General features: G+C 34.7%; 1 protein-coding gene across 1 annotated transcript in view; it reads right to left on the reverse strand.

The window, feature by feature from the left end:
* SPRED1 (sprouty related EVH1 domain containing 1) overlaps positions 1 to 27,827 on the reverse strand; it is a 111,812-nt gene that overhangs the window by 36,932 nt on the left and 47,053 nt on the right. Inside the window, exons 2-3 of the mRNA XM_002921506.4 lie at positions 20,112 to 20,286; positions 3,176 to 3,344 (exon numbers count right to left, since the gene is read on the reverse strand). Of these exons, the coding sequence (XP_002921552.1) occupies positions 3,176 to 3,344; positions 20,112 to 20,286 (344 nt within the window). The remainder of the gene's footprint in view (positions 1 to 3,175; positions 3,345 to 20,111; positions 20,287 to 27,827) is intronic.

The following is a 27,827-nucleotide window of genomic DNA, read 5'->3' on the forward strand; positions in this document are numbered from 1 at the left end:
ACCTGCCTCTTTATTAGGAGATTAAAGTGATTGTTTTCCTCTTCTATGGGTATATTTCCAGTTATTTATTAAAGAGATGTTTTCTGCGAAAGTGTAGTATCTCTAGTAAGCCCTACCCCTGATTTTTCTAAAATGCTCAAACTGCTAGGCAGGGTATACGCATTACAACTCCTCTGGTGTTTAACCACATAAGACTTATTCAATTTTCTAAGAATTCTTACCCAGAAAACAGTATTTAATACCCCAAATGAAGATTTTAGTTGCTTTTGTATGAAAGAAAACAATAAGCCTTAAACCACTATTGACCAGTTGTTGCTATTGATCTTTGTGTATCAATGTCTCTCTGTACATTTTCATGGTGTTCAGGAGTGCCTTTAGTTTCAATAAGTTAATAAGGAAGGATGTCTTAGCAAAGTATTCTGAGTCTATGCTACCCTTGAGAGATACAGCTAGCATGGAGATGAGGACAAATCTGTCCTTCGGAAAGGGCTGCCTAGTTTATTCTTATTGTCATGGAAGAGTAAGTAGGAGAAATTTAATGGGATTGTTCAAAGTCTATATAGTGATTGGTAATAACACTAACCAGTAGGTTTTAAAAATTGTTCAAAAATCACGAGACAGATTAGTACTGTAGTCTATTCTACCTGGCTAGGAGTTTGTAGGCTCCTCCATATATATAAACTGCCCTTTAAAATGGGAAACCCAATCTGTTTGATCCTAGTGAAAGAAGTATACTTTTATGGAGACACTGAGTATGGGCTTAAAAGTAGTAACACTTTAGGGAATGCAAACTGGTGCAGCCAGTGTGGACAACAGTATGGAAGTTCCTCAGAAAGTTAAAAATAGAACTACCCTGCAATCCAGTAATCACACTACTACTTACACACAAAGAAATATAAAAACACTAATTCAAAGGGATACATGCACCTCCATGTTTACTGCAGCATTATTTACAATAGTCAAATTATGGAAGCACCCCAAGTGTCCATCAATAGATGAATGGATAAAGAAATGGTATATGCACACAATGGAATATTATTCAGCCATAAAGAATGAAATCCTGACATTTGCAACAACATGGATGGAGCCAGAGAGTAAAATGCTAAGCAAAGTCAGAGAGAATGACAGATACCATATGATTTCATTCATACGTGGAATTTAAGAAACAAATGAGCAAAAGAAAGAGAGAGAGACAAAGCAAGAATTAGACTCTTAACTCTAAAGAACGAACTGATGGTTACCAGAGGGGAGGTGGTTGGGGGATGGGTGAAATAGGTGAAGGGGATTAAGAATACACTTATCATGATGAGCACTGAGTAATGTATATTGCTAAATCACTATATCGTACATCTGAAACTGATAAAACACTGTTAACTATACTGGAATGAAAATAAAAAGCTTAATAAAAAAAGTAAAAAGTAAAAATAAATTAAAATTCCAGCAGCCATGGATAATGATTGTCTCTTTAAAGTACTGGTTCTTGAACACCACCTAAATATCAGAATCAACTGGGGAACTTTTAGAGAATATACTGTTGTACCAGTATATTCTCAAACCAATATTGTGAGAATCTGTGGGATGAGGCATAGGGCTTTTCTTATTTCTTGCAGTGGTTTGAGAACCACAACCACTACAAGAGAATCCCAGGAATTTTTTTCCCCTCTAAATTCATAATATAATCATTTCACAATTCTTCATCACATCTGAAATAGGAACTTTAAAAAAAAAAAAAAAAAAAAAGAATGCCTCAGCTCCCTCCCTAGGCAGACAGATTCAAATAGTCTGGGGTAGGGACCAGTTATTCTATTTTTCAAAGTGCCCCAGGTGACTGAAATGGGTAGCCAACATTGAGAACAATTATCTAGAAAGAACTTACAGGTTCTTGTAATAAAAATAAAATGAATGCTACTATTCCATGGAAATTTTTCTGAACTGGAAATCACTGTTTACCAATCTCTAATCTTTTAAAATAGCTAAATAAATTATTTAAGCACAGTTTCAAGCACTATCAGTACAGATCTGTACTAAGCAGTTCCATGTTTTTGCCTATGGTCAGTCTCATTCATTTCTTCTAACTTTCCTATTAAAACGTTATCTTCAAAATATACAAATCACATGCTGCCTAATATATTTTGATACAGTTACTTTATATAGAAGGTGATTTCTATTTATAGAGACAATTTTCCTTCTTAATTAGAAAAACAAATCAAGTCTTAATTATAACCTCATTGTGGGGAAGAAATGGGCTTTAAAGTGATTTCTTCTTGCTTAATTAAGCAGAGGCCAGTCTTACATGTAAATACATTTTTCTTCCCTTTAAAACCTGCAAGCTTTCGTTAGTATCTTAACAGACTGACAAAATATACAGAGATAGATGGGGCTGTGGTCTCTACCAAACCTCAGTAATGAAATCAGGTGAAGAGTTAAGAGAGTTTCAAGAAAAGGTTCGCCATAGGAAAAATTGAGTCTACCTATGAAAAACAGAAAACTTCTAATAACCAAATACAGTGGAACCTGGAACAATACAGGGGTTACCCCTGCCCCACCCCAATGCAGTTGAAAATCCACATACAATTTTTGATTCCCCAAATACTTAACTACTAATAGTCTACAGCTGACTGAAGCATTACCAATTACTATAAACAGTGAACACATACTTTGTATGTTATGTGTATTACATTCTGTATTCTTAGAATAAAATAGAGAAAAGAAAACATTACCAAGCAAATCACAGGCAAGAGAAAATTTATTTATGGCATTATACTATAAAAGAATCCACATATAGTGGTCCAGCACAGTTCAAACTGTGTTGTTCAAGGGTCAACTATATTTGATTATTGGAAATTTTCTCTTTTTTATGACCAAAACAAGGATATGACTGATATCACAACACACAAGGATTTTAAAAGTTCTGTCTGTTCCCTCTTCATGCTCCTACTTAAAAACATTTGCATTATCTGAAGGTTGCTATTGATGGGTTCAAGAAAATACATGTAAGTGGTATATATGATGATATGACAAATATAGACCAGATTTTAAAAAACCCATCGTTTTATCTTTGCCTACAGTGAGCTTTCTAAGCTAATCACATACATCACAAAAGCTGACTTGCTTAAAGTCACTCTACTCTACTATATACGATAAACAAATTAAGAAAATCGTCAAGAAAACCTACCTTGAGAAATATCTTCTAGAGCTCTTCGAATGCCTCTATCAAAAGCCCTAGCATCAGCAGGACTTTGAAAGGTAAGGCCAAATTTCTTGTCATCAATCTTCCAGTGGTGAAATGTTGGAGTGACCTTATTGTAAATGAGGTCTTTTTTAAGCATACATTCCAAAACCACCTGCCAAAAGTTAAATGCGAAAGATTACTATACATACATCAAATAATCTAATGTAGCTCTTAAATACAAACTGAGGTGAGAACAAGAGCTATTCTATTTCAGTAAATGCATTTCCCCCCTCTATTACTATAGAAGTCTTGCTACTTAATCTACTTCATAAAGTCACTCAATACAGAAATTTTAAAATGGGATTAAAGAGGATTCTGGGAAGATGACAAAGTAAGAAGGAAACTTTCTCCCCACTTAAGACAACAATTACACTGGCAGAATCTGTCTGATATAACTATGCTGGAACTCTGAAGTCTGTTAGAAGGTCTGCAACTCCCAAGGGAAGACACAGACACTAAATTGGGGTTAATTTTGGTCAATCTCAGCATTAGTACAGTAGCAGCTACCCAGCCCCCATGGCAGGGAGGTATGCACAACTTGTTCCTGGAGCTGCCTGCACACAAATTGCAGGAGCCAGGGTGGGTAAAAAGGACCCTGTCCTCCAAATATCAGCGATCTGTGCTCTGATTACTGATGGCTGACTGTGATCAGAGAGATGGAGACGAAGAGGAGGATAGCCATAGTTATTATGGCTAGTCCCTCCCTCAGCAGAAGAAATGTCCAGGCTATTTAAAGGATCAGCATCCTTTTTTATCTATCATTTTTTACTTTTTCCCATTTTCAGTGCCAGACATTAAAGTCTAGGACATTCAAAAACAATTACACTCATGGGGAAATTAGAAAGTGACTATTCATACCCAAGGAAATACTCAGAAAAGACATGAGAAGACCTAAATTTACGCTTCACGCAGATCCTCAGCATAGAGACAGCCTAAAACAATTTAAAAGGGAAAAAAAAAAAGGCAAAAAAGCAAATCTTGTGGAAGGAAGGGGGATAATCTGATTTCCAGAGTTACCACATAATTAGATTCAAATGTTCAACGTTCAACAAAAAAGCTCAAGGCACACAAAGAAACAGTAAATTCATTTTTTTCCTTTTCCCACTATAAGAAAAAAAGAAAATTAACAGAAACTGTCCCTTAAAAAGGCATGGCAGATCTATTAGACCAAGGTTTTAAAAAAACCCACAAATCTGTCTTAAGGAGAAAGTTAAGAAAACAATGTACAAACAAAATGAAAGTATTAATAAAGAGATAGAAAATCTAAAAAGAAATGAAGCAATTCTGGAGCTCAAAAGTACAATAAATGAAACAAAAAATTCACTACAGGGATTCAAAGCAGATTTAAGCAGGCAGAAAAAGATCTGTGAACTTGAAGATAGACAATAGATATTATTGAGTCTGAAGAACTGAAAGAAAAAGATTAAAAGAAAAGCAAACAGCTTAAGGGACCACCATCAAGAGGACCAACATACGGGTGCCTGGGTGTTTTAGTTGATTGAGCATCAGACTCTTGATTCTGGCTCTATGATCTGAGATGGTATGATCATATGATCTGAGGTCACGAGACTGAGCCCCACGCTGGGCTCTGCTCTCAGCATGGAGTCTGCTTGGGATTCTCTCTACCTCTCTCTCTGCCCCTCCGCACTGTGCCACCCTCTCAAAATAAATAAATAAATAAATCTTAAAAAAAAAAAAGGAACACACATATTGTAGGAGCTGCAGAAAGAAAAGGAAAAGGGGCAGAGAGAATACATGAAGAAACAATAGTTTAAAACTTCATAAATTTGATGAAAGACATCAATATAAACATCTAAAAAGCTCAACAAACTCCAATTAAGATGAATTCAAAAGAGAGCCGCACATCAGACACAGAGAGAATCTTGAGAGCAGCAAGACAGACGTGAACTGTCACATTCAAGGGATCCTAAAAAAGAATACTAGCAGATTTATCTTTAGAAACTTTGGAGGCCAGAAGATAATGGGCAGATATAGTCAAAGTACTAAAAGAAAAAGTCAACCAAGAATCCTTTATTCTGGCAAAACTGTCCTTCAAAAGTAGGATAGAAACTAAGACATTCCCAAATAAACAAAAGCTGAGAGAACGTTAAAACTAGATCTGCCCTGCAAAAAAAGGCTCAAGGAAATCCTACAGAGTGAAATGAAATAACACAAGACAGCAACTTGAAGCTGTACAGAGAAATAAGGATCTCAATAAAGGTACGTGCATATGAGCATTTTAAAAAGCAGTAAAATCTTAACACTGGTTTGTAACCCTCAATAAATAGTAGTAGTAATGGCAATGCTGATCATCAGGTGACACCTCTAATCCACAATACAATAATCGCTATGAAAAATTAGGTCGTTATTTATGAGAAGAGACTTTTTTTAATAAAGAAGGAAGAGAAATTTGAATGATAAATAAAAGCACTAAGGAGCTCAAAGACCTTATGTACAGATTCTGAGAAGCTAAAGTTAATGGACTCTAAAGGCAGTGAAAAATTTCAATCTCCAATGTTCTTCCTTCTTCTGAAAGAAATTCTAGGGTATTTTATGGCAGGGGGAGGAAAATGCCACAGTCACTAAATAACTAAAACTTCTAAGATATATTCCAAGTTATTTTGGGAAATATAGAGCAAAACTCCCATCATAAAATTACTGGACTGTTTGCCAGAAGAACTTAAAATAGACCAAGTCAAAAATGGGTACAACCGCATTTTTGTTTCATTAATAACAACTAACAATTTGGGAGAGCAGAGTAAATTTAAATACGTACTTTCAAACTACTGTGTACTTTATTACAGTTGCTACCTTACAAACAGATAATTACATGTTTACAAAGTGTATTATCTAAGAAGTAGTATAGTTGGTAACTAGACTTAAAATTTTTCACTAGTAACTTTGTGGAAATATTTTTGAGTCCAAGGAAAAATCATTTCATTTTTGAAATAAAAATGCCAAATTCAAATTATATTACTTCTAACCAAAATCAATAATTGGTATCTCAAATAGTTGCTTCATATTTAGTTTTCTGGATGATATAAAAGCTAGTATCCTTTATAAAGACACCAAAAAATATCAAACTATATTATCATCAAATACATAATTTTACTAATTATCTATTAATAACAATTTGTCTTTAATGCAATGTTCTGACCTGAGTTGGATTTCAGACATTTTTAAAAAGAACAGAAGGAACAATGGCAGTGTTTCTCACATAACAGCAGTTCAGCTACAACAGAAGGGAGGGAGCCAGTATTCTTTAAATATACGTATGTCATACAGGAAAGATTGAGGAATTGCTCCAGATTAAAGGAGAATAAAGACATGTGATCTTGTACTGAAGGAACAAAAATGTTTTAAGAACATTAGTAGGACAGTTGACAAAACTGGAATATGGACTGTACATTAAAGTACCTTATTTATGTTAAACTTCCTAAATAGGATAATTAAACTGTGACTAAGAAAATATCCTTGTTCTTAGGAAAAATACACTGAGGTACTAACAGGTAAAAGGCAGAACATATGCAATTTACTTTAAATAGTTCAGAAACAAATAAGAGTGTGTGTGTGTGTGTGTGTGTGTGTGTGTGTGTGTGTGTGTACACGTACTGGGGGAGGGAGAGAGAATGACAAAACCAACATGGCAAAATGTTAAAAATTTGGTATATTTGGGGGAAAAAATCTGCTGTATTTGGGTAAAAGATATACACAGGAGATCTTACACTATTCTTAATAAAACCTGACTCTTTGCAAAGAAGTGAAATGGACAAACAAAAAAGGCATAAAAGCACAAATAACAGGGGGGCCTAGGAAGTACAGTCAGTTAAGCATCACGGAGTCTGTTTAAGATTCTCTCTCCCCTCTCCCTCAGCTCTGCCCTCCCCTACCCCCTGCACACTTTCTCTAAAATAAATCTTTTTTTTTTAAGTACATATAAACAGTATTAGGAATGAAAGTGGAACAAAACTGAAACCACAGCAAAACTTTAGAAAGTAATAAAGAATACAATGTATAAAACCCCAAATTTGAAAAAGTGAAATAGCCAATTTCCTGGGAATGGAAAATGAGTACACTGTGATTCCTTCAGTACCTCTGAGAGATATAAAGACCACCATCAAGAAGGCTATCCCCTGTAGAGAATTTAGAAGGGATTACTATCAGCAGAAAGAGGAGAAACTGTAGTCACTGACTTCTAATTAAGAACACTGTTCTAACTCCTCCTGGCCATACAAACAACAACATAAAATTCTTGGGCACAGGCAATAACCCCTGCTTCCTTACTTGGCTCTTTCCCAAGCCCCCATAGACTGTTAGATCTCTGAACTGCCAGACTAAAAACAACCTTAAACAATTCTCTTCTCCCTCTACTGGGTCTGCATAATTTGGAAAGGGGACCATACAACTCTGAAGAAGTCAATATCAATGATCTGAGGATTTAACAGCCATGAATCCTTACTGATCAATTTATACAGCAGTATCTATAACACAAAAACCATTTAAAGGGGCGCCTGGGTGGCACAGCGGTTAAGTGTCTGCCTTCGGCTCAGGGCGTGATCCCGGTGTTATGGGATCGAGCCCCACATCAGGCTCCTCCGCTATGAGCCTGCTTCTTCCTCTCCCACTCCCCCTGCTTGTGTTCCCTCTCTCGCTGGCTGTCTCTATCTCCGTTAAATAAATAAATAAAAATCTTAAAAAAAAAAAAACATTTAGAAACACAAGAATATTCAAAAACATAATGATAGTTGGAGAGCTTCAGCCTTTGAGCTGAAGTAGACCAAAAAAAGGGGGGGGATATATAAGATTGAAAAACTTAATAAACAAGGTTAAGCTTTATAAATCCAACCTTTTATATTACAGTGGATTGAAGACTTTCAAAAGGCAATGGACATTGGAATGAGGAAAGGTCTCAAATCAGTAACTGAAGTTTCTCCCAAGAAACTAAAAAGAAAACAGAGCAAGCAGAAGGAAGAAAATAATAATAAATAGAAACCAATCAATTGAAATAAGAATCAATCAATGAGGGGTGCCTGGGTGGCACGGCAGTTAAGCGTCTGCCTTCGGCTCAGGGCATGATCCCGGCATTATGGGATCAAGCCCCACATCAGGCTCCTCCGCTATGAGCCTGCTTCTTCCTCTCCCACTCCCCCTGCTTGTGTTCCCTCTCTCTCTAGCTGTCTCTATCTCTGTCGAATAAATAAATAAAATCTTAAAAAAAAAAAAAGAATAGATCAATGAAAAGAAAAAAAAATCAATGAAACAAAATGCTGGTTTAAAGAAAACATCAAAATTGATAAATCTCTACTAAGACTAACAAATTAAAAATGAACACAGAAACCACCAATTTCAGGAATGAAACAAGAGATAGCACTAAGGATCTTGCAGCCTTTAAAAGTATAACTGACATATAAAGAACAACTTTTCAATCATAAGTTACACAACTTAGAAGAAATGAACCAATTCTTTGAAAATCGTATATTATCAAAACACAATCAAGATTAAAAAGGATAACCTGAATAGTCCTATAACCATTAAAAAAATTGAATTTGTAATTAAAAGCTCTTAAAGAAATCCCTCTATATTGTAATGATCTAACTGGAGAATTCTACCAAATATTTAAAGAAGAACTAACACCAATTTTACAGTCTTTCCCAGAAAACAGAAAAAGAAGGAACACTTCCCAATTCATCTTATGAGGCCAGTATTACCCTGACACCAACACCAGACAAAGATTAATAACAAAAAAGAAAACTACAGACAAATACCTCTCATAACTTAAATACAAAATTCCTTAACAAAATAGTAACAAATCTGGGCACCCGGCTGGCTCACGCGGAAGAGAATGCGACTCCCGATCTCAGGGTCACAAGTCCAAGCCCCATATTGGGTGTCGAGATTACTAAAGAAAGTGAATAAACTTAAAAAAAAAATAGCAAATCAAACCCAATAATATATAAAATGATTATACACCATGACCAAGTAGGATTTATTCTAGGCTACAAGGCTGGGTCAACACTCAAAAATCAATCAACATAATCTATCATACCAACAAGCGAAAGATGTGATGTCAACTGCCTGCAAAAAGCATCTGACAAATTCGAACACCCATTTAGGATAAAATATATCAGCAAGTCAGGAATAGAGAATTTTCTCAATTCATTAAAGAGCACTATAAAAAACCCTGCAGCTAACATCTTACTCAAGGGTAAAAGACTGGATGTGTTTCCACTAAGATCTGAACAAGGCAAGGATGTACACTAATGTCATTCTTCTTGAACAAAGCACTGGAAGTTCTTGTTACTGCAATAATGGAAGAAAAAGAAATAAAAGGCATACAGATTGAAAAGGAAGGAATACAACTGTTTGTATATGACATGACTGTCTACATTAAAAAAAATTCCAGGGAATCCAAAAACCTCCTAGTTCAGCAAGGTAAGAGGATACAAAAAATAATCACATCTCTATGCAATGAGCATGTACTAACCAAAATTATAAACACAATACTGTTCACAATTCCTCCAAGAAAAATGATACACTTAACACTACAAATATAGGAGTTACATGCTGAAAATCACAAAATGCTAATGGAAGAATTCAAAGACCTTACTAGAGGCAAATCACGTTCATGAATTAGAATATTCAACATAGTAAAGATATCAATTCTCCCCAAATTGACCCATAGCTTTAATACAATTCCTATCAAAATACTATCAAGGATTTTTGTTGACATAGGTAAGATTATTCTAAAATTTATATGGAAAGACACACACACTATAATAGCAAAAATAATCTTAAGAAAGAAGAATAAAATGGGAGAAATCACTACCTTATATACAGGGAAGGAGAAGGCTTACAGTATAGCTATAGTAATACAATGTGTAATACTTGTAGAGGGGTAGACAAATAGAGTAAATGGTGCTGGAAAAACTGGACATTCACAGGCAAAAACAAAAAACAAAACAAAACCACAAACCTGACCTCAGTATTATGCATTATATAAAAATTAGCTCAAATCTGACTGAAGACTTAAATATAAAATGTAAAGCTATAAAATTTTTAGAAAAAAAATCGGATAAATATTTGAAACTTGTTCTTGGACTTGACACCAAAATCATCATCCATGAAAGGAAAAAACAGATAAACTGAACATCATAAAATTTAAAACTTTGGCTCTGCAAAAGACCTCATGAAGAAGATAAAAAGAAAAACTACGGACTGGGAGAAAATATCTGCAAACCACATATTCCCATAAAGGACAAGTATCTAGAATATAAAGAACTCTCAAAACTCCTTTTACTGAACAGGTATAAATAAGCACATAAAAAGATATTCAACATCATTAGCCATTAGGGAAATGAAAATTAAAACCACAGTGAGTTCTCACTACATACTTATCAGAATGACTATAGTAAAAAATGGTAACTACACAAAATGCTGGCAAGAATGCTTCGAAACTGGATCGTTCATACACTGTTAATGGAAATGTAACATGGCATAGCCACTCTGGGAAAAAGTCTGGCAGATTCTTACGAAACTATCATACATTCAACAACTGCACTCCTGGTCATTTATTCCAAAGAAATAAAACTTAGATTCATAAAAAAATTGTACATGAATGTTCAGAGCAGCTTTATTTGCAATAGTACAAAATTGCAAATAGCCTACACGTCCTTCAATGAGTCAATGGTTAAACAAATTTGGTACAAAGACATCACAGAATACTAACCAATAATAAAAGGAACAAACTACTGATACACTCAACAACCGGAATGAACCCTCAGGGTACAACAGTGAATGAAAAAAGCCAATCCTGAAAGGTTACTTACTTATGATTCCAATTATATAACATTTTTGAAATTACAAAATCATAGAAATGGAGAACAGATGAGTGGTTGCCAGGCCAAGGAGGAGGTGGATGTGGTTATAAAAGAATAACAGGAAGGAGGATTCTTGTAGTTACTGAATTGTTCTGTATCTTTTCTGTCGATGGTAAAACTGTATAGTTGTAAATACACACCCAAATAAGTACAAGTAAAAGTAGGAAAATCTGAATCTGATGGTTTGTATCAATGTGAATATATATTCTGATTGTGAACATACGACAGTTTTGCAAAATGTTACCAATGGGAAAACTGGGTAACAAGTAACAGGATCTCTTCATATTATTCCTTATGACAATTAATAATCTATAATTGTCACAATAAAAATATCAATTAAGAAGTCTACGGAACATCTGCAAAACTAGATTTCAGAAAAATGAGTATCAACTTCTGGTAGGGGAACCTAAGAGACATTAAGGACACCTTCCTATAATAAAGAACATCTCAAAGCAACAGCTGAATCATACTTGCGTCTGCAACACTGGAAATTCCATTAAATTCTCAAAGAAGCCAACATTAGCACCAACATTTAACATTATTCTGAAATTCTAGCTAATGCTATACAAAAGTAATATAAGTTGTGTGAATGAGCTTTAAAGGATACCAGAAATGACAACAACAAAAAAAAGTATTTACAGCAGTCATGCATTTTTGTTGTACCTAGGAAAAAACTTAAATGAGTGTACCTATGCCCCCCCCAAAAAAAGACAAATTGTTTAGTGTTCTCAATGAGCAAATATATACCAGTAAAAAAGGGTAAAGACAACTAATAGGGAGAAAACTAGTATTAGCAGATATTAAACTACATAAAACTAAAATTAGTTAAAAAGTGAAATATTCACCTAGCAATCAACAGACAAACCAGTGGAACTGAATAGGAACCGGTATGGATTGAGTTGCATCCTTCTGCAATCTAGGAAGAAAAGCTCTCATCAGAAAATGGACCAGTTGGCACCTAGATTTTGGACTTCACAATAAATTTCCACTGTTTAGGCAGCCAATCTGTGGCATTTTGTTATGGCTTCCCAAGCAGACTAAAATAAGAAGTCTAAATCAAACCATCATACTGTTTATCATAAACTTAAATAAGTCTAGCACAAAGAAGGCACTCAAATATCTGTTGATTAATTAAAAGAATAATATCCATCAACTAATCAATTAAAGGCATGCTACATTACATTTAAATTCTAATAAAGCAAAAATAGTGAGGAAATATTTATAAAGCTAATGAAGTCAATAATTTGGGTCAAAGAGTGTAGGCTTCAATTTAGCTATCAGGGAGGCTATTAGCTATCATTAACAGTTTAACGGCAGCTAGAATGTAACGGAAGGGATGTGCAATATATCACAATCAGGTATAAAACAGAAACACGAAGCCAAGATAATCCTGATGAGCCTGACAGACCAAATCAGCCAGTATAAATCAATCATTAAACAATGAAATATTACTTTCAAATTAATAATTGAATAGTAAAGAGGAAATATAATATCGTCAGTAAAGAGAGTACTGAAACCAGTGTTAAGCTGAAGTTTCCTGAAAAGACAAAAGCAACCAGAAAGGTAATGTGGGACATATTTCAAATCTTAATTTTCAAAAAACAGCTATTGCATGGCTCCAGAAGCAAGAGAATAGAAATGATAACAGGCAGGTTTTTTTTCTCTTCAAGGAATACTGGCTATTTAAAGAATTAACTGGGTAAAACAACTGCTGGGAGAAAAGTCACAAAATTCATGGCTATACAGAAAAGTCATTAATAGTACGATTTATTATCCTTTCTAAAGATAATAATGAATTGGTAATTTTAGACTAGATGAATGTTATTAATTAGCATTTCTTCTATTCCAATCCTTCCCAGGAAAACCGGTTTGCTCAAGGTGCTTTCTCTAACTCAATTTTCCTATTTTTCCATCTGTGACTTACCTGCAACAATAAAAAGGCAACTGTTCCTTCCATTATCATTTCCTCAGGACTAGCAAGCTGTCTGCCTGCATTCTCTATTTCACATAAACTTTTAACATGCTATTTTTGCAGTTATTTAGTTAATGTAAAAGAAGGGAAGGCATTTCCATAAGTTCAATGCATGCTTTTGGTGAATCATGAATGAATAATTCAGTAAGGTAACATCACAGAAAGGACTACTTTGGAAAACAGATAAATTCAAGACAAAAAAAAAAAAGAGCAGTGACCAGATTATAAATTTTTTTGTGTTGAGATAGACAGAATTGTCTCAAGGAAGTTTTTGGAAACTACTAAAGAAAATATCAGACCCAAGTTTTAGAAGTTCAGTATGATAAGCAATATAGAAGCTAGAGAAAGTTTAGGTAAAACTGGGCCATGAAAAATATTAGGAGCCTTATCTACAGTAATCCAGCCAAGATAGGAGAGATGTACACATGAAAAGAATGAAACAGAATAAAAAACAACACTTGTTTGAATAAATGGAAGAATCACTAGCTCCTACCTGGGTCTATGACTATTATTGCTGCACCATTTGAATCCATTCACCAAGTCCACAAAAAATCCACGACCTTACATAATGTAGCATAAAATCTCAGCCAGAATTACAGATTAATTCTACTTTAAGGATACTCAAGATTTGAAAGTCCAAACATATAAAGTAAAATATAAGGCCTAATCCAAATAGAAATCTTTGCTCAAATGTTACCTACATTTTCTCAGTAAAACCTTCCTTGGTTATCCTACCTAAGGTTTTAACAAACCTCCCTAAAATAACTCCCTACCCCCTTTTCCCCGATTTGTTTTTCCCCCTTAGTATTTAGAATTGTCTAGCATATTATTTATTTTATTTATTATAATATTTCTTCATCCCTCACTAGAATGCGTATTGCCTTAAAAACTGGGACTTGTTTATTTACATATCCCCAGTGCGTAGAATAGTGTCTAGCACATAGTAGCTACTCAATAAATACTTGTCACACGAAAGACTCACCCTTAAAAAGCGAGTATTCCCTTTTGATAATGTAGGAATCAATGAAGTTTCTTTAGTGCAAGGTAACCCAAAAACTCAGCCCATACTGGCAACTGAAATATGAATGAGAGTGGTCTGAATAACTGACAAGAAAAATTTAGATTGGACTCAAAAAGAAAATAATAAGGAAGATACTAAAGCCAGAAGGAGTCTAGTGAAGTTGGGAAAAAAACCGGCGGTACAAAGTGATAGAGTAAGCACAACATTCTAAGTGCAAGAAAAGGGGAATAAAATAGAAATGACAGGAAATTGTAAAATTCCCCAAATAGAACAGTTTTGAGTAACAACCAGATCCAGGAAAGTAGGTTGCTGAAATGAAGACCAGAAGGTCAAGACTATGCAAAGAAAAGCTGCCAAAAATTATGATGAGGCTCAGATGTGGAAAAGTTGGCTATGGGAAGGAACTGCTAAAGTCAATAGATGAAAATAAAAGCTAGAGGATGGTGATCCGAATGGTACAGTGTGTCAACAGAGGGATGTATATACATGGGTGATAGAGTAATATTCTGTAAGAAGAGTAAGGAACAATAAAAATGCTGAACTATTTCTACTCCCACTCCCACTTCTCCCCCTAACTCTGTGGTCTTACGGTGAATAGAACCAGTATCTTCCAAGAGAAAGAGCTGCTGAATCCTAAGTGGAATGTTAGTTCATGCAACTGGTTTTCAATGGAGGAAGAGTTCTGTAGAAGGACTGATATTTCACAATGGAATAATTCACAGAGGCATAGTGGGAAAGGCTAAGCAGGAAACTGTTCTGTACTTTTATAAAGTTCTATTCAAGGCAGAAGATGATCCCTGATCTTCTAAGGTTTCCAATGGCAGACAGTGGGTGAGTCTCATTTTTAAAAAAGCCACTGCTATATTTTAACTGCTTTATTTTCTTCCTAGAAAACAAACACTCTACTTTGTTTTAGCCTCTAGTAAGTGGAAAGAATCCCCATTTTTTTTTAAAGGTTTTATTTATTTATTCAACAGAGATAGAGACAGCCAGTAAGAGAGGGAACACAAGCAGGGGGAGTGGCAGAGGAAGAAGCAGGCTCATAGCGGAGGAGCCCGATGTGGCTCGATCCCGTAACGCCAGGATCACACCCTGAGCCGAAGGCAGACGCTTAACCGCTGTGCCACCCAGGCGCCCCAGAATCCCCATTTTTAAAATATGTCTTTTTAAACAACAGAACCATTATCTTACAGGCATTTTAACTTTTATAACCATTTTTATCCACAGCCTAATTACTTAATAATCTAAAAAAAAAAAAATTCCTTAAATCTTTGGCAAATTCTTAAAACTTGAAATGTTTATTTTTCTTTTCTTCATTTTAATATTACTTTGTCACTCTAAGCTTATAATGATATCTATAACTTTGCTTTGACATAGCACAGTGCCTTTTTCTTATTTCCACAGAATGTTTTAAGTAATCCAGATGTTTTAAGAGTCCTACTTTATTTTTCTATACAGCCTACCCCATTTCTTGTTATCTCTTAGTATATATTAAGCTTTTAAAAGCAAAATAACCTTTAAATTAGTATTTTTATTATCTACTACATAAGAATATTTTAAATAGTTATTTTAGAATCCCATGATAATTAAAAACTGTTTAGTAATAGTTTGGCAAAATTGTAAATATTATTACGGATAGTTTATTCAAGTACTCATAAAGACTCTAAAGGTATAATTCAGTGTTCAAATTTATACATCACATGCAATTTAGCTAAAATGGTCAAATAATATAAACTATACATATGGTAAAATACTCTGATAAAATGTTTGCCTAAGAGAGTGTCATATTAACAGAGAACGGTCACTGTATCTAGTGAAAATTGAATGCAAAAGAGAAAGTTCCTATCATGGAAAATGTGAAGCTCCACAGTGAAGATTATCTACCCAAATTAACAGTTAAATTTTAGTTAGCATTTTTTAAAAATGTGATCCAAGATAACACTTTCATTGAAGAAACCAAGGCTGTAAAGATTTAGAAGGAAATGGAGGCTACAATTCATATAAATTAAAAAAAAAAAAAAAGCAGTTCTGAGAATCCATCCTTGTCAAAAACCATTTCACCCATCCCTAAGTGTCATTATTACCTAATAAAAGGTAATATTTCATTATCTTAGGCTACAACACCAAAACCTAGTGTTTCTTTTGAATTCCTTCTCAATCATCAATAAAATATGAAAGTCAATGTAGAGCAGAACTTTCCAACTTTTTCCTCGGGCACACTTAGAAAAATAACATTTGTAAGGCAACCAGGAAAGCGGAGGAACTGCTAGTGGTAAAGAGAGAGGCAAGCAGCCTGGGAGCTCCAGTCACTTTGACCTATTCATGAGCTCTAATTTAGAGTATGAAAGGGTAGCCTGAGAAATAAATTTCACCTTTATAAGCACCATAAAAACAGGCAAGTTATAGGTAAACATCACAGGAAATAATTTCTGATCTCTCTGAATGAATGAATGAATGAATGAATGAATGAACGAGTAATGACCTACTAACACAAAAGGCTGCCCTCCTGAAAAAATCCCAGTCAGCCTGCTCTTTATCTGCGTTCCCTTTCTTGTTTTAAAAAAAAAAAATTGAAATATAACCCTTTGGGAAGTGTAACAAGACATTTTTAGTACAAGCAATTGTAAATCAAAGACTGGAAAAAGTCTTCTACCAAAGTGCTTCTTTTACCCTTGAGAAAAGCCATCTTTCTTCTTCACTATTGTGAACCGGTATTCTGACTGATACGCACTCTTTAAAGTATCATCTAGTATTTCTTTATCAGCTACACACAACTGTTCTCAGATTACTAATCACGATCCTTTCTTAAAGGGCACAAGTTTGCCCACAGGGTATGAGAGGCAGGTACCTCACTTCATTTCTAGGATTCATCTAAGGTAGAAGATTCTAAGATGTGACTCACATAAAAAATGGGTACAGAACACAGTTTTTACCAAGTATCTCTTACATGATTAACTACTGCATGGGGATAACAGTTAATTACAGTTTACTCACCAAGGATTTTTAAAGAAAACCATAATTAACTTGGGAAGGGGCGCCTGGGTGGCACAGCGGTTAAGCATCTGCCTTCGGCTCAGGGCGTGATCCCAGCATTATGGGATCGAGCCCCACGTCAGGCTCCTCAGCTATGAGCCTGCTTCTTCCTTTCCCACTCCCCCTGCTTGTGTTCCCTTCTGTAGCTGGCTGTGTCTGTCTCTGTCGAATAAATAAATAAAATCTTAAAAAAAAAAAAAACTGGGGAAGAACTTTGTAAACTCAATAGACTCAACAGTCATAAGGTACTTCTTTTTTAGGTAAATCATGAAACTAGAATCCAGAAAAATGGATTAAACTAAAACTAATCAACAAAAATATCTACAGATAAGGACATTGATGATCCCAAAATGCAGTGATAATGAAAAAGATATATACTTCAATTCTGTTATCACTTCAGAATTATCTTGACCAAATGTGCATTACCCAAGAGAGGGGGCCAAATTATTTCAATGTCCCTGTCCCATTTGTCTTGATATTCCATAACACTTTGCTATTTTCAACTTATATCCATTCATTGCTGCCTCTGCCTTTGATTACACAAGTCCCCATCACCTACAACTCTTTACTATAGCTAATCCCTACAAGAAAAATGGCAACCCTCCAACTGAAAGTCATTTTTCTTCTATGTCTACATAGAGGTAGACTTATCATCCGTGTTTCACAAATACATTTCCTCTAGGCCAAATGGTCAGGTGAAACAACACATGTTCTGATTCCTAGGTCAGTGCTTTCTCAGAAAAACCTCTTTTCTTGTTAGTCTATTACGATTCTATACCCCAGGATGAGGTTATGGGCTCAAATTAAGTCCTGACATAAGGAAATAAGTTTTTGTGTGTTCTTTCCGAACCCCAGTTTTAATTCTCACTAACTTTATGTCAAAGCCACACTCCACCTAATCCATCAATCTGAATTTTCCCTGACCAGCTTCACTCCTAGTTAAGGAGTAAGATTTGGTCCCATATTTAATTATCCTAAAGTAAACTGTCCACCTTCATTAACATAACTAATACTCTGTTTCACTCTGATATTCCTTTTCTCTACTTCACATCTAGGTTATCTTCTGCTTGTTTTTATGCTTTTTCTAGCAAGCTTTTTTCCTCCGACTCTTTCTCCACCTTTGACTTCTGTCTTCTTTTTTCCTATTTTTACAAAATTAAAACATGCCTTAAATCTTCACTATTTCACTCCATTCCTAAAATCTACCACTCTCCTCCAATAACATACCCATTATTATTATCTCAGACAAGAAGCATAAACTCCAGGACAGGTCATCACAGGCTCTTTCTTAGAAGTTTACAAGGCTTATTGAAATAAGCATTAGTATATGCCAGAGTATGCAAGCTCAAAACCACCTTTAAATATTTAAACTTTTAGAGATGACATGTTAGATTTATTATATACACTTATAACTTCAACTGGGGTTTCCACAATCCTAAAAACACATTCTGGTTAATTGAGATACCTTGTCAGGAATGAATCATAAACCCAAAAAACAGAGTTGGAAAGCTTTCAAAAGGATTTAGGGTAACTCTCCATTTAACTGAGGCAGAAATTGGTGCACAGACAAGTTGGGCAACTTTCTAAATTACTAAGATAATTGAGAGGTAAAAAATATCCAGAAAACAAACCAGAATTAAAAGTAGATTTATTCAAAATGTTCATGTATTGAAAGAATTATTTGGAACTTAAAACACATTTTCAATAGACAACATTGTTGATGCTAACTAAATGGGCTTACAAACTAGTCCACAATTACGTATTTAAAAGGAATTCTAGGTCTTTTCAAGAGTCTTAGAAATTTTTGGCATTTTATTCTCATTTTGCTTCTAAGTGTATGCTTTCCTTTTGCTTGATGCAGAAATGACATTAACATGACTGCAATTGTTTTTTGGCTCACAAATGAAATTAAAAAGAGCTTTCCACACCAATTAAGAGAATAAATATCTAACATTATCAAAGTTTAGATTCAGTCTTAAAATACACAGATGGAAGAAAACACTCATCTGGGTAGAAGACAGGAGAGTTAAAACCTAGTCTGGCAACCAGGTAGTCTTATGAGCCTAGAATAACTAGACTAATAGAGAATGAGGAGAAAGAACCTGAGAAAACAGACTCCAGAGTGGGAGCCAGTAAAATTTTCTGTAAAACTCCAAATACTTATTGTCTCTACTGCAACTACTCTCCTCTGTCACTGTAGTATGAAAGCAGCCATAGACAAAATGTAAACAAATCAGTTAGGCTATGTTTCAATAAAACTTTATTTATGGACATTGAGATTTGAATTTAACATAATTTTCGTGTGTCACAAAATTGTTACTCTTCTTCAATTTTTTTCAATCATTAAAAAATGTAAAAAAGATTTTTTTTTAAACTTGAAGACTTTTTTTAAAAGATTTGATTTATTTGTCAGAGAGAGAGAGAGAGAGAGAGCAAGAGCGAACACAAGCAGGGGGAATGACAGGCAGAGGAAGAAGCAGGCTCCCTGCTGAGCAAGAAGCCTGATGCGGGACTCCATCCCAGGACTCTGGGATCATGACCTGAGGTGAAGGCAGTTGCTTAACCAACTGAGCCACCCAGCGTCCCTGTAAACACCATTCTTAACCCATGGGTCATACAAAAACATGAGGCAGGCCTGGATATTCCCTGTGGACTGTAGTTTGTCAACCACTCGTCTACGGGAGAGTGAGAAAGAAGGAAAGGCAGAATGTACCTAGTTTAATAACTAGGGCTATTCATGCATTAAACCTGATAAAAAATGCAGCTCCTTTCTAACACATATACATTAATGAGTCCCAGTTGCAAAGAAAGAGGCAACAGGCATATTTCACCGTCTTTAAGATTAAAAGAGCTTAGAAACATAATCACTGATCCTGGGCAAAAATCATTCTCCTAATGGCAACTGATTAAAGCTTTAAGTAGATAATTCATTCTATAGAATCTTAAAATTATAGCAGTAGATACATTATTCATTACCATTTTGTCCCTGAGTCGCTCTCCACGGATAAAAAAGTCAGCACAGCCATTCTCTTCCTGGTGAGGGACTTTGAAGACAGTGACGCAGCTTAGTCCACTCCCTCCAAGTGGTAACCATCCACCACTTGAGTCATCCCGGGTCATCACCACAGCTCGCACTCGTGCATAACTATTACTAAAACAGATGCAAAGATTAGAAATTAGGTTTTCCATAAGCAAGAAACAGCCAAGCTGTCAGTCTTATTTGAGAAATCAAAGATCACATTAGTTAATGTGTGATAACCAAAATGTTTCCTACTTCCATGACAGTCCACAAAGTAACCTGCATGAAAGAGGTTAAAAAAAAAAAAAAACCCACAAACTAACTTAAAAGGTTAACCTTTATTTTGAAGACTAACCTTAAAATAAAAGACTGCAGATCTCGTATTTCAATTCATCATTTGAGTAGTTCAAGCACATCTGATTGCCATGGAACAAGTTATAAAGGACCCCAGAGACAAATATTGTCAAACTACATAGGCCACGATCAAACTTGTCTATTTATGTCCACCTGTTACAATATAACCAGCACAAGTTACTGCTAAATTTTAGCACATTTAATTGTGACATCTCTAAGTTTCTAACATTTCGAGATTATAAATAAAGTGCTGAAGCAAACACACTTAGTACAGATGCCACATTTTTTTATTTCTTCTAACTGGGAATCTAAATCACATAGATCATATAAAGACAAATGTTCTATTTCAAGAACTTATCAAGCCAATTCATCCATAGAAACTTCTCATGCTCTCTTTTTAGCAGTCTCCAAAGAGACCACATTCTAGTTCTAGCCAGAATCATTTCCCAATATTAACCACAACTGTTCTTTACATAAAATCTAAGAAATGTGTCACATAAACTAATATTCTAGGTTACTGACATCTAAGCATTTTAGTTCCAAATTTTCAATGTAATAATTATTAATGAAATTCTTTCTAAAAGTAGTACCCCTTGGGGCGCCTGGGTGGCACAGTGGTTTAAGCGTCTGCCTTCGGCTCAGGGCGTGATCCCGGTGTTATGGGTTCGAGCCCCACATCAGGCTCCTCTGCTATGAGCCTGCTTCTTCCTCTCCCACTCCCCCTGCTTGTGTTCCCTCTCTCGCTAGCTGTCTCTATCTCTGTCAAATAAATAAATAAAATCTTTAAAAAAAAATTTTTAAAAAGTAGTACCCCTTGATAAACTCTTAGAAAATTGTATTAAATATAACTTACACTTGTCTTGGTTACTATGAATAACAATTGAGGTTCTATGTAACAGTTCTGTGCTACTTAGTGTCTTTGCATGTTCAAAGTGTTAGGTTGCCAGTTGTCATTTCTGTTGTGCTAGTGCTTGTCTGAAATCTCCCCCTAGTTGTTGTTGTTTGCTTTATATATTTATTTCGTTGAGGTATACTTTACATACAGTAACATATTGATCTTAAATACAATATTCAACAAATTCTGACAAATGTACACATCTGCATAATCAACATGATAATCAAGATATGGAACATTTTCATGACTCCAGAAAATGCCCTTAAGCCTCCTATCCATCAAATAGGTAACCACTATTCTGTTTCTAAGCAAATAATTAGCTTTGACTGTTATGGGCCTTCAATATCCATGGGATCAAACAGAATCACCATTTGTACCCTTTTTGTCTGACTTATTTGACTCATTATGCTGTTGTATTAGTTCACTCTTTTTTACTGCTAAATAGTCCTCTCACTGAATAAATACATCACAATTCGCTTAATTCTTTCCTGTGTTCATGGGCATTTGGATTGTTCCTAGTTGCTAGCTATTATGAATGAAGCTGTTATATAAATATTCTTGTACCAGTCTTTTTGTAGACATTTGCTTTCGTTTCTCTTAATATGGAGGAATGGAACTGATGGGTTACAGGACAGTATGTTTAACTATAAAAGAAATTATATTTTCCAAAGTGGTTTTATCGTTATACATTCCCATCAATAATGCATCATAATTTCAGTTGCTCCATATCCTTGCTAACATTTGGTGTTTCCAGTCTTTTAAATTTTACTCATTATAGTGAGTTTACAGTGGCAACCCATTATGGTTTTAGTATCAATTTCCCTGATGACTCATGGTGTTGAACAACTTTTCATACAGCTATGGGCCATTTACATGCCATCCTCTTTTTAAGTCTTTGGTCATTTTTTTATTTTGCTTTTATTATTGATTTTTAGAAGTTCTTTATATATTCTTGACCCAAGTCTTTGTCAGAAAGCCGTATACATTTAAAGCATCATTGTGCTGTGGTTGAGTGAGGAGTCTAAAGTCTTATCTTCACAAGTTGGATCCTGGCTCAGCAACTTACTAGCTGTGTGTCCTTGAGAAAGTTACTGTTTGCATCTTTAATAAATGTAAACAATGCCTGACACATAATAAGTAAGTATTAATTATTATCACTAAAACAAAGAATTAAAATTGTTGTAGTCATCCTGGAAATTCAAAGCCAAGAAGGACCTGGGAAAAGATAATATTTACACAGTCATCCATAATTCTCTATTATTGGAATCAAACTAATTTTTATGGGAAGCGCTACAAGTCTTTAGCTTTACAGGTTACTGTTCTAAGCTTTTTATTATTCAGTTATTCAGAGGCTCTGATTCTTGTCTGGGCCCCATTCTTAACAATCTTCAACTCAGAGAACTGGTCAGAGGAGGTATGAGTGCATAGCATAAAAACTGGTCTGACAGAGGTAACAAATTGGGAGTCCTCCTCTTAGGATGGGCTGGAACAAGTACCTCTACTATAAGTAAACATGACATGCATACCAACAAGCCAGGGAAGCTTCTTAGACTGAGAACCAGCTTGGAGGGATAGAATCAATACTAGACTAAGGTCATTTGGTTTGTCAAGAATTTAACCTAAGGATACTCTCAAAGCACAGCACATGGACGTACTGGGTTCAGATTAAATGTCTGTGAACTGAACTCATTCATTTAAAGGTCAATATGTTTGAAGTTCAGTCACAAAGGTAGAACCTGGGTTAAAACCAAAATTCAAGTTCCCAACAAGCATTTAAGTACTTATTTTACTGTAAGATCCTGACTCTTCCTTCTTATCTAATTCTGTAGTAAACTGGGAAGTTTAAGAATTTTATCCTAGGTTCTATAAGACTTACAAAACCCAAGGAGTAAAATAACCCATTCAGAAGCTCAGGGTATATTTTGACTTCAGAGTGTAAGAGTAGTTAACCTCTTTAGGGTATAAGCTCTTACTTTTTCATCTTTGAATTTTACTAATTCTCATTTACAATTTGCATAATGCTTCTCAGCATATTTTATATTTTAAAAATATAAAAATGTCCATAAATAAAGAATGTTAGAAAATATATAAAAATCCTAAGTAGTTATTTTAGGATGGTGAAGTTAAGTATTTTCCCTTCATTTCTGTTTCTTCAAAATTATTTTTAATTAATATTTATAAATCAAAAGTGATTTAAATATAGAACTTACATTTTAACTACGTCTTGGCTTTTCTCAAGATACTGTAAAAATTTTAGAATGTTCTTTTTAACAATGTATGAATGCATTTTTTCAAAAAAGTATCCCTAACATAACTCTCTTTGCTAACCCAATTATTTTGTTTTCTACTTTATAAAGTGCCACCTAGAAGAGACATATTGTCCTTTCTAGAAAAATCAGATAAAACAAAGATCTCTTTAGTAGAAAAATAAGGCTGCCTGATTCACTGTTCACTTTAATACAATAAAAGAAGTTTTAAAGCTGACCAGTAATTTATGTACTTTTTAAAATCTCATGCTTTCAACTATACCAAATATGTCATTGTTTCCCTTATCTATTCAAGCAGACCCTTCAAGCTTTAAAGTACTTCAGGAGCTCATGTAAATAAATCTGTATTCCCCTACCAGAGCCTTTGTTAGTTTATAACTTTAACAACTCAGCTTCCAACTTTAAGACCTAAGACTAGAATATGTACAATAAAATTTTTCAAGCTGTTAAATAAATGTGCAGGGTGGGGTTTTGTTGTTTATTTTTAAAGACAGATCTTCCTTCCTGCCAAGGTTAATCTTTTCACCTGTGCTTTTAATTTTTATAATCTCTTTACCTTCAAATGTCTTTTCCCAAATAAAAGTAGTAACTCTTTCGTCTAAAACATGCAACCTCACCTAAAGACTAATGGTAGCTCTTACAAACTGCTATATCTGCCTTGCAGCATAATAAAATTTGTACTTGTAATACCCTCCTTAGATAAAAGTGACTTTAGAGCAAGGAACAAAATTGTATTATTCTATTTAAAATAATAATAAACTTTTCCCTGATCATGTAAACAGAAGCCCATCCTAGTAAATGTGGAAAATAAAGAAAAATAATACTTGCCATCATAGAGTTAAAATATTAAGAACTTGCTGGATTTTACTCTGTTTATCAGATTTGTAACCTATTAGTCTATTAGTCTGAGACAACAGCTATTTATGATGACAATTTATTCTTATTGCTAAGAATGGAACAATTACCCTCTTGAGCTGCTTTAATACTTAGTTGAAAGGTACTTGTTCTCAGTGATTTATCTTAAAAAAGTCAAACCTGACAATAACTACTTCTATAATTTTCTGAAATAGTTCAAACTAAAGCTCTATTCTTCCCTGTGGTAGTGGACTACACAATAACCACTTTTCAGCCTAGCTTTTATTCTGATGAAACGAACAGGCTCTTGTTGTAAAACATAGCTGTGTTTCCTTTATTTCATTCAAAATCTAAATTGCATCTCAACTGCTAATCTCTGATCTCATCTTAACAATTATATCAAATATATCCTTTCAGCTAGAGTCAGCAAATTAGAAAATTAATGTAGAAGTGCAGGTGAGAGGTAATGTTGTGTTGGCCTTGGGTGGTAATACTGGACACAAGAGGAATAAACTGATTTGGGTCTATTCTGGTGGAAGAGCCAGGAGGATTTATTGATGGGGTTAAGCAAGTGTTCTAAAGTACTTCAGTAAAGTTAAAGGCAAAAGAAGAGAACCAAACATAAATTGTGCCCCTCTTGTATTGATCCATGTAGTTTCTTCTGAAATAGCAGTACTGGATTATACATAATCCAGAACAACTCTACAGCTGTACATTATTGTATTTTGTAGTAAATGCCTGGTACAGTTGCATTTTCAAACTTGCACATCGGCAAAAACATTTGTTATCAAATCAGGGTACAGTCATAGAAAATTCTACAAGCCCCAGTAGTCTAATATGCAAAATGTCCTTGGCCAAAAATGGCCTTCTTTCTTAGTTTCTTTTCTCCCTTGTATCATACTCTTGCTTTTATTACCAAGCCTATTATATACATCTACCCAACTGCCTTCTTGCTCTCTTCATTCTTTTCTATACTATCTCTAATTTTCAACTGAGTTGTCCTTCTACTTATTTGCATAAATTCTTTATATTAGCAATGCTAATCCTCTGTCAGTTCTGTGAATTATAAGTATCTTCTGATCTGTGGCTTCTTTTATTTTTGTCATGTCTTTCAAAGAACAAAGCTTTTCTTTTACCATGGTCAAATGTATTTCTTTTCCTTTAATGATTTGTGCAGGTGACTTTCTATAAGATCTCATACATACCTATTATAAACCTTTTACATTCTATTAAGAGATAAAACTTTTTCTTTTTAAAATCATTTCAGCAAACAGAATTCTCTACTTTCTCTGAAAGTGAGAGTGTCCTTAAAGTCACCATGTCTGGAAAATATTCATGTATCTACTTTATTATAGCCCATGACCACTGACCAGAAGTTAAATCCAACTTGGTCTTGGTTTCTCAGCTATACATGATTCTCTGTTTCCCCTGGGCACGGCAACCAAGCCTGTTATACGTAATGCTGGTGACTTAAGACCTACCTTCATTAATTTCTTTCTGTATCTAGGGTCCCCTATGGTCCAGCATGGATTTATACCAGAAAACTTCCCCATCCGATTCTGAAGGCTAACCCAACCTCTAAACTTTTCTACCCTTCCATGCTTTAACACTTCTAGGTGTATCTTTTTTTTTTTTTAATTTCACCTATATATCGAACATTACTTTAAACAGAGCTCAATTATATTTTCACCAAAACACTGCCAAATTATTACAATGATGTTGCCAATATACATCATTTATGCCCTTACCAAAGAAGTTTCCTAACCTAAAGAAGATTTTTTGTGTGTGTGCTGTAAGCTGATCTTTATTTTTTTTTAATTAACATATAATGTATTGCTTCAGGGGTACAGGTCTGATTCATTAGTCCTATATAATATTCAGTGCTCATAACAGCACATACCCTCCCCAATGTCCATTACCCCATCCCCTCACTCCTCTCCCTCCTCTTCAGCAACCTAAAGAGGATTTTTAATATAGATTTAAAGCTTGAAAGTACAGAAAATTTTATAACAAGAAGAGACTGTGGTCAGATTACTTAGAAAGTTATTTTAACAAATTTTACATAATAAAGTATCTTAATAAATGTATTTATATAGACAATTCTGATTATCACTTTGTCACAACACCACAACTATCTGTAATGGAAGCTGGGAAATGCAGTCTATATATATTTCCAGGCAACCGTGTGCCCACCTAAAAATTGGGAACACTCTTACTAAAGAAAAACAGAACAGATACAAGGGACTAATTAGCAGTCTCTGGCAAAAAGGTAAAATAAAAAAATTACAAATAAAAACTTAAGACTTTGGAACCAAACTGTTCTCAGAATGAAGTACAAAGGTGCACTGGGATAGGACAGTAGAGAGGAAGAAAGGAGAGAGTAACAGAGAGAAAAGGAGAAAGACTAAAAACAAAACGAAACAAAAAACAACAAAAAAAGGGAAAGTGTTTCAGAAATGGTAAGTTTAAAAATAGTCAGCTAGACCATTATTGAATGACCAATAGGCCATGAGAAATGTACACATTTAGGAAAGAGATCTGAGAAAAAACCAGAACTGTACAAATAAGTCATTTTGTTGTTTTGTATAGTAATGGTTCTTAAATTGGGGGCTCAGGGTAATCACTGATACTACTGAAATTGTGATTAAAGTTACAGACTGCCTCCCCTGAAGAAAAAATATATATGGCTTAAAAAAAAATCACATTTGAATACAATTTTGGGGATTCACAGTCCCTTCCAAGAGGTTCACAAGCCTGAGATGAACGATACTCGATCTAAAGGGCAAAGTTGCTCTACAATAGGTTTTTAGGCCCCATAATTTACAGATTTGTGAAGATGATATTTCCTTGCAAATGAGTTACCTGAATGCTGGTTAGGTGGAGTTACATGATCCTCTCTCAAAGCAAATCATAAAATTACTACATTTCCAAGGAAATGAAATATACTAACATCCAGAAAACAAAAATAAAACTAAAAGAAGATCAATTAAAGTAGGAAAGGGAGGCAGAAGAGGAGGTCAGAATCAGAGATATGAAAATGCTATACTGCTTGGCTTTAAAGATGCAAGGGGTCATGAGACAATGAATGCGGGCCTCTAGAAGCTGGAAAAGGCAAGGAAACAGATTCCCTAAACCCTCCAAAAGGTACACAGTCCTACCACTATCTTGATTTCAGCTCAGTAAGATCTAGTTGGATGTCTAACCTTCAGACTACAATATAACAAAACTGTGTTACTTTAAGCCACAAAGTTTGTAGCAATCTGTTATAGTAGCAACAGGAAACTAATACGAAAGATGAGGGC

Source organism: Ailuropoda melanoleuca, chromosome 5 (genome assembly GCF_002007445.2).
Source record: "Ailuropoda melanoleuca isolate Jingjing chromosome 5, ASM200744v2, whole genome shotgun sequence".
NCBI lineage: Eukaryota > Metazoa > Chordata > Mammalia > Carnivora > Ursidae > Ailuropoda > Ailuropoda melanoleuca.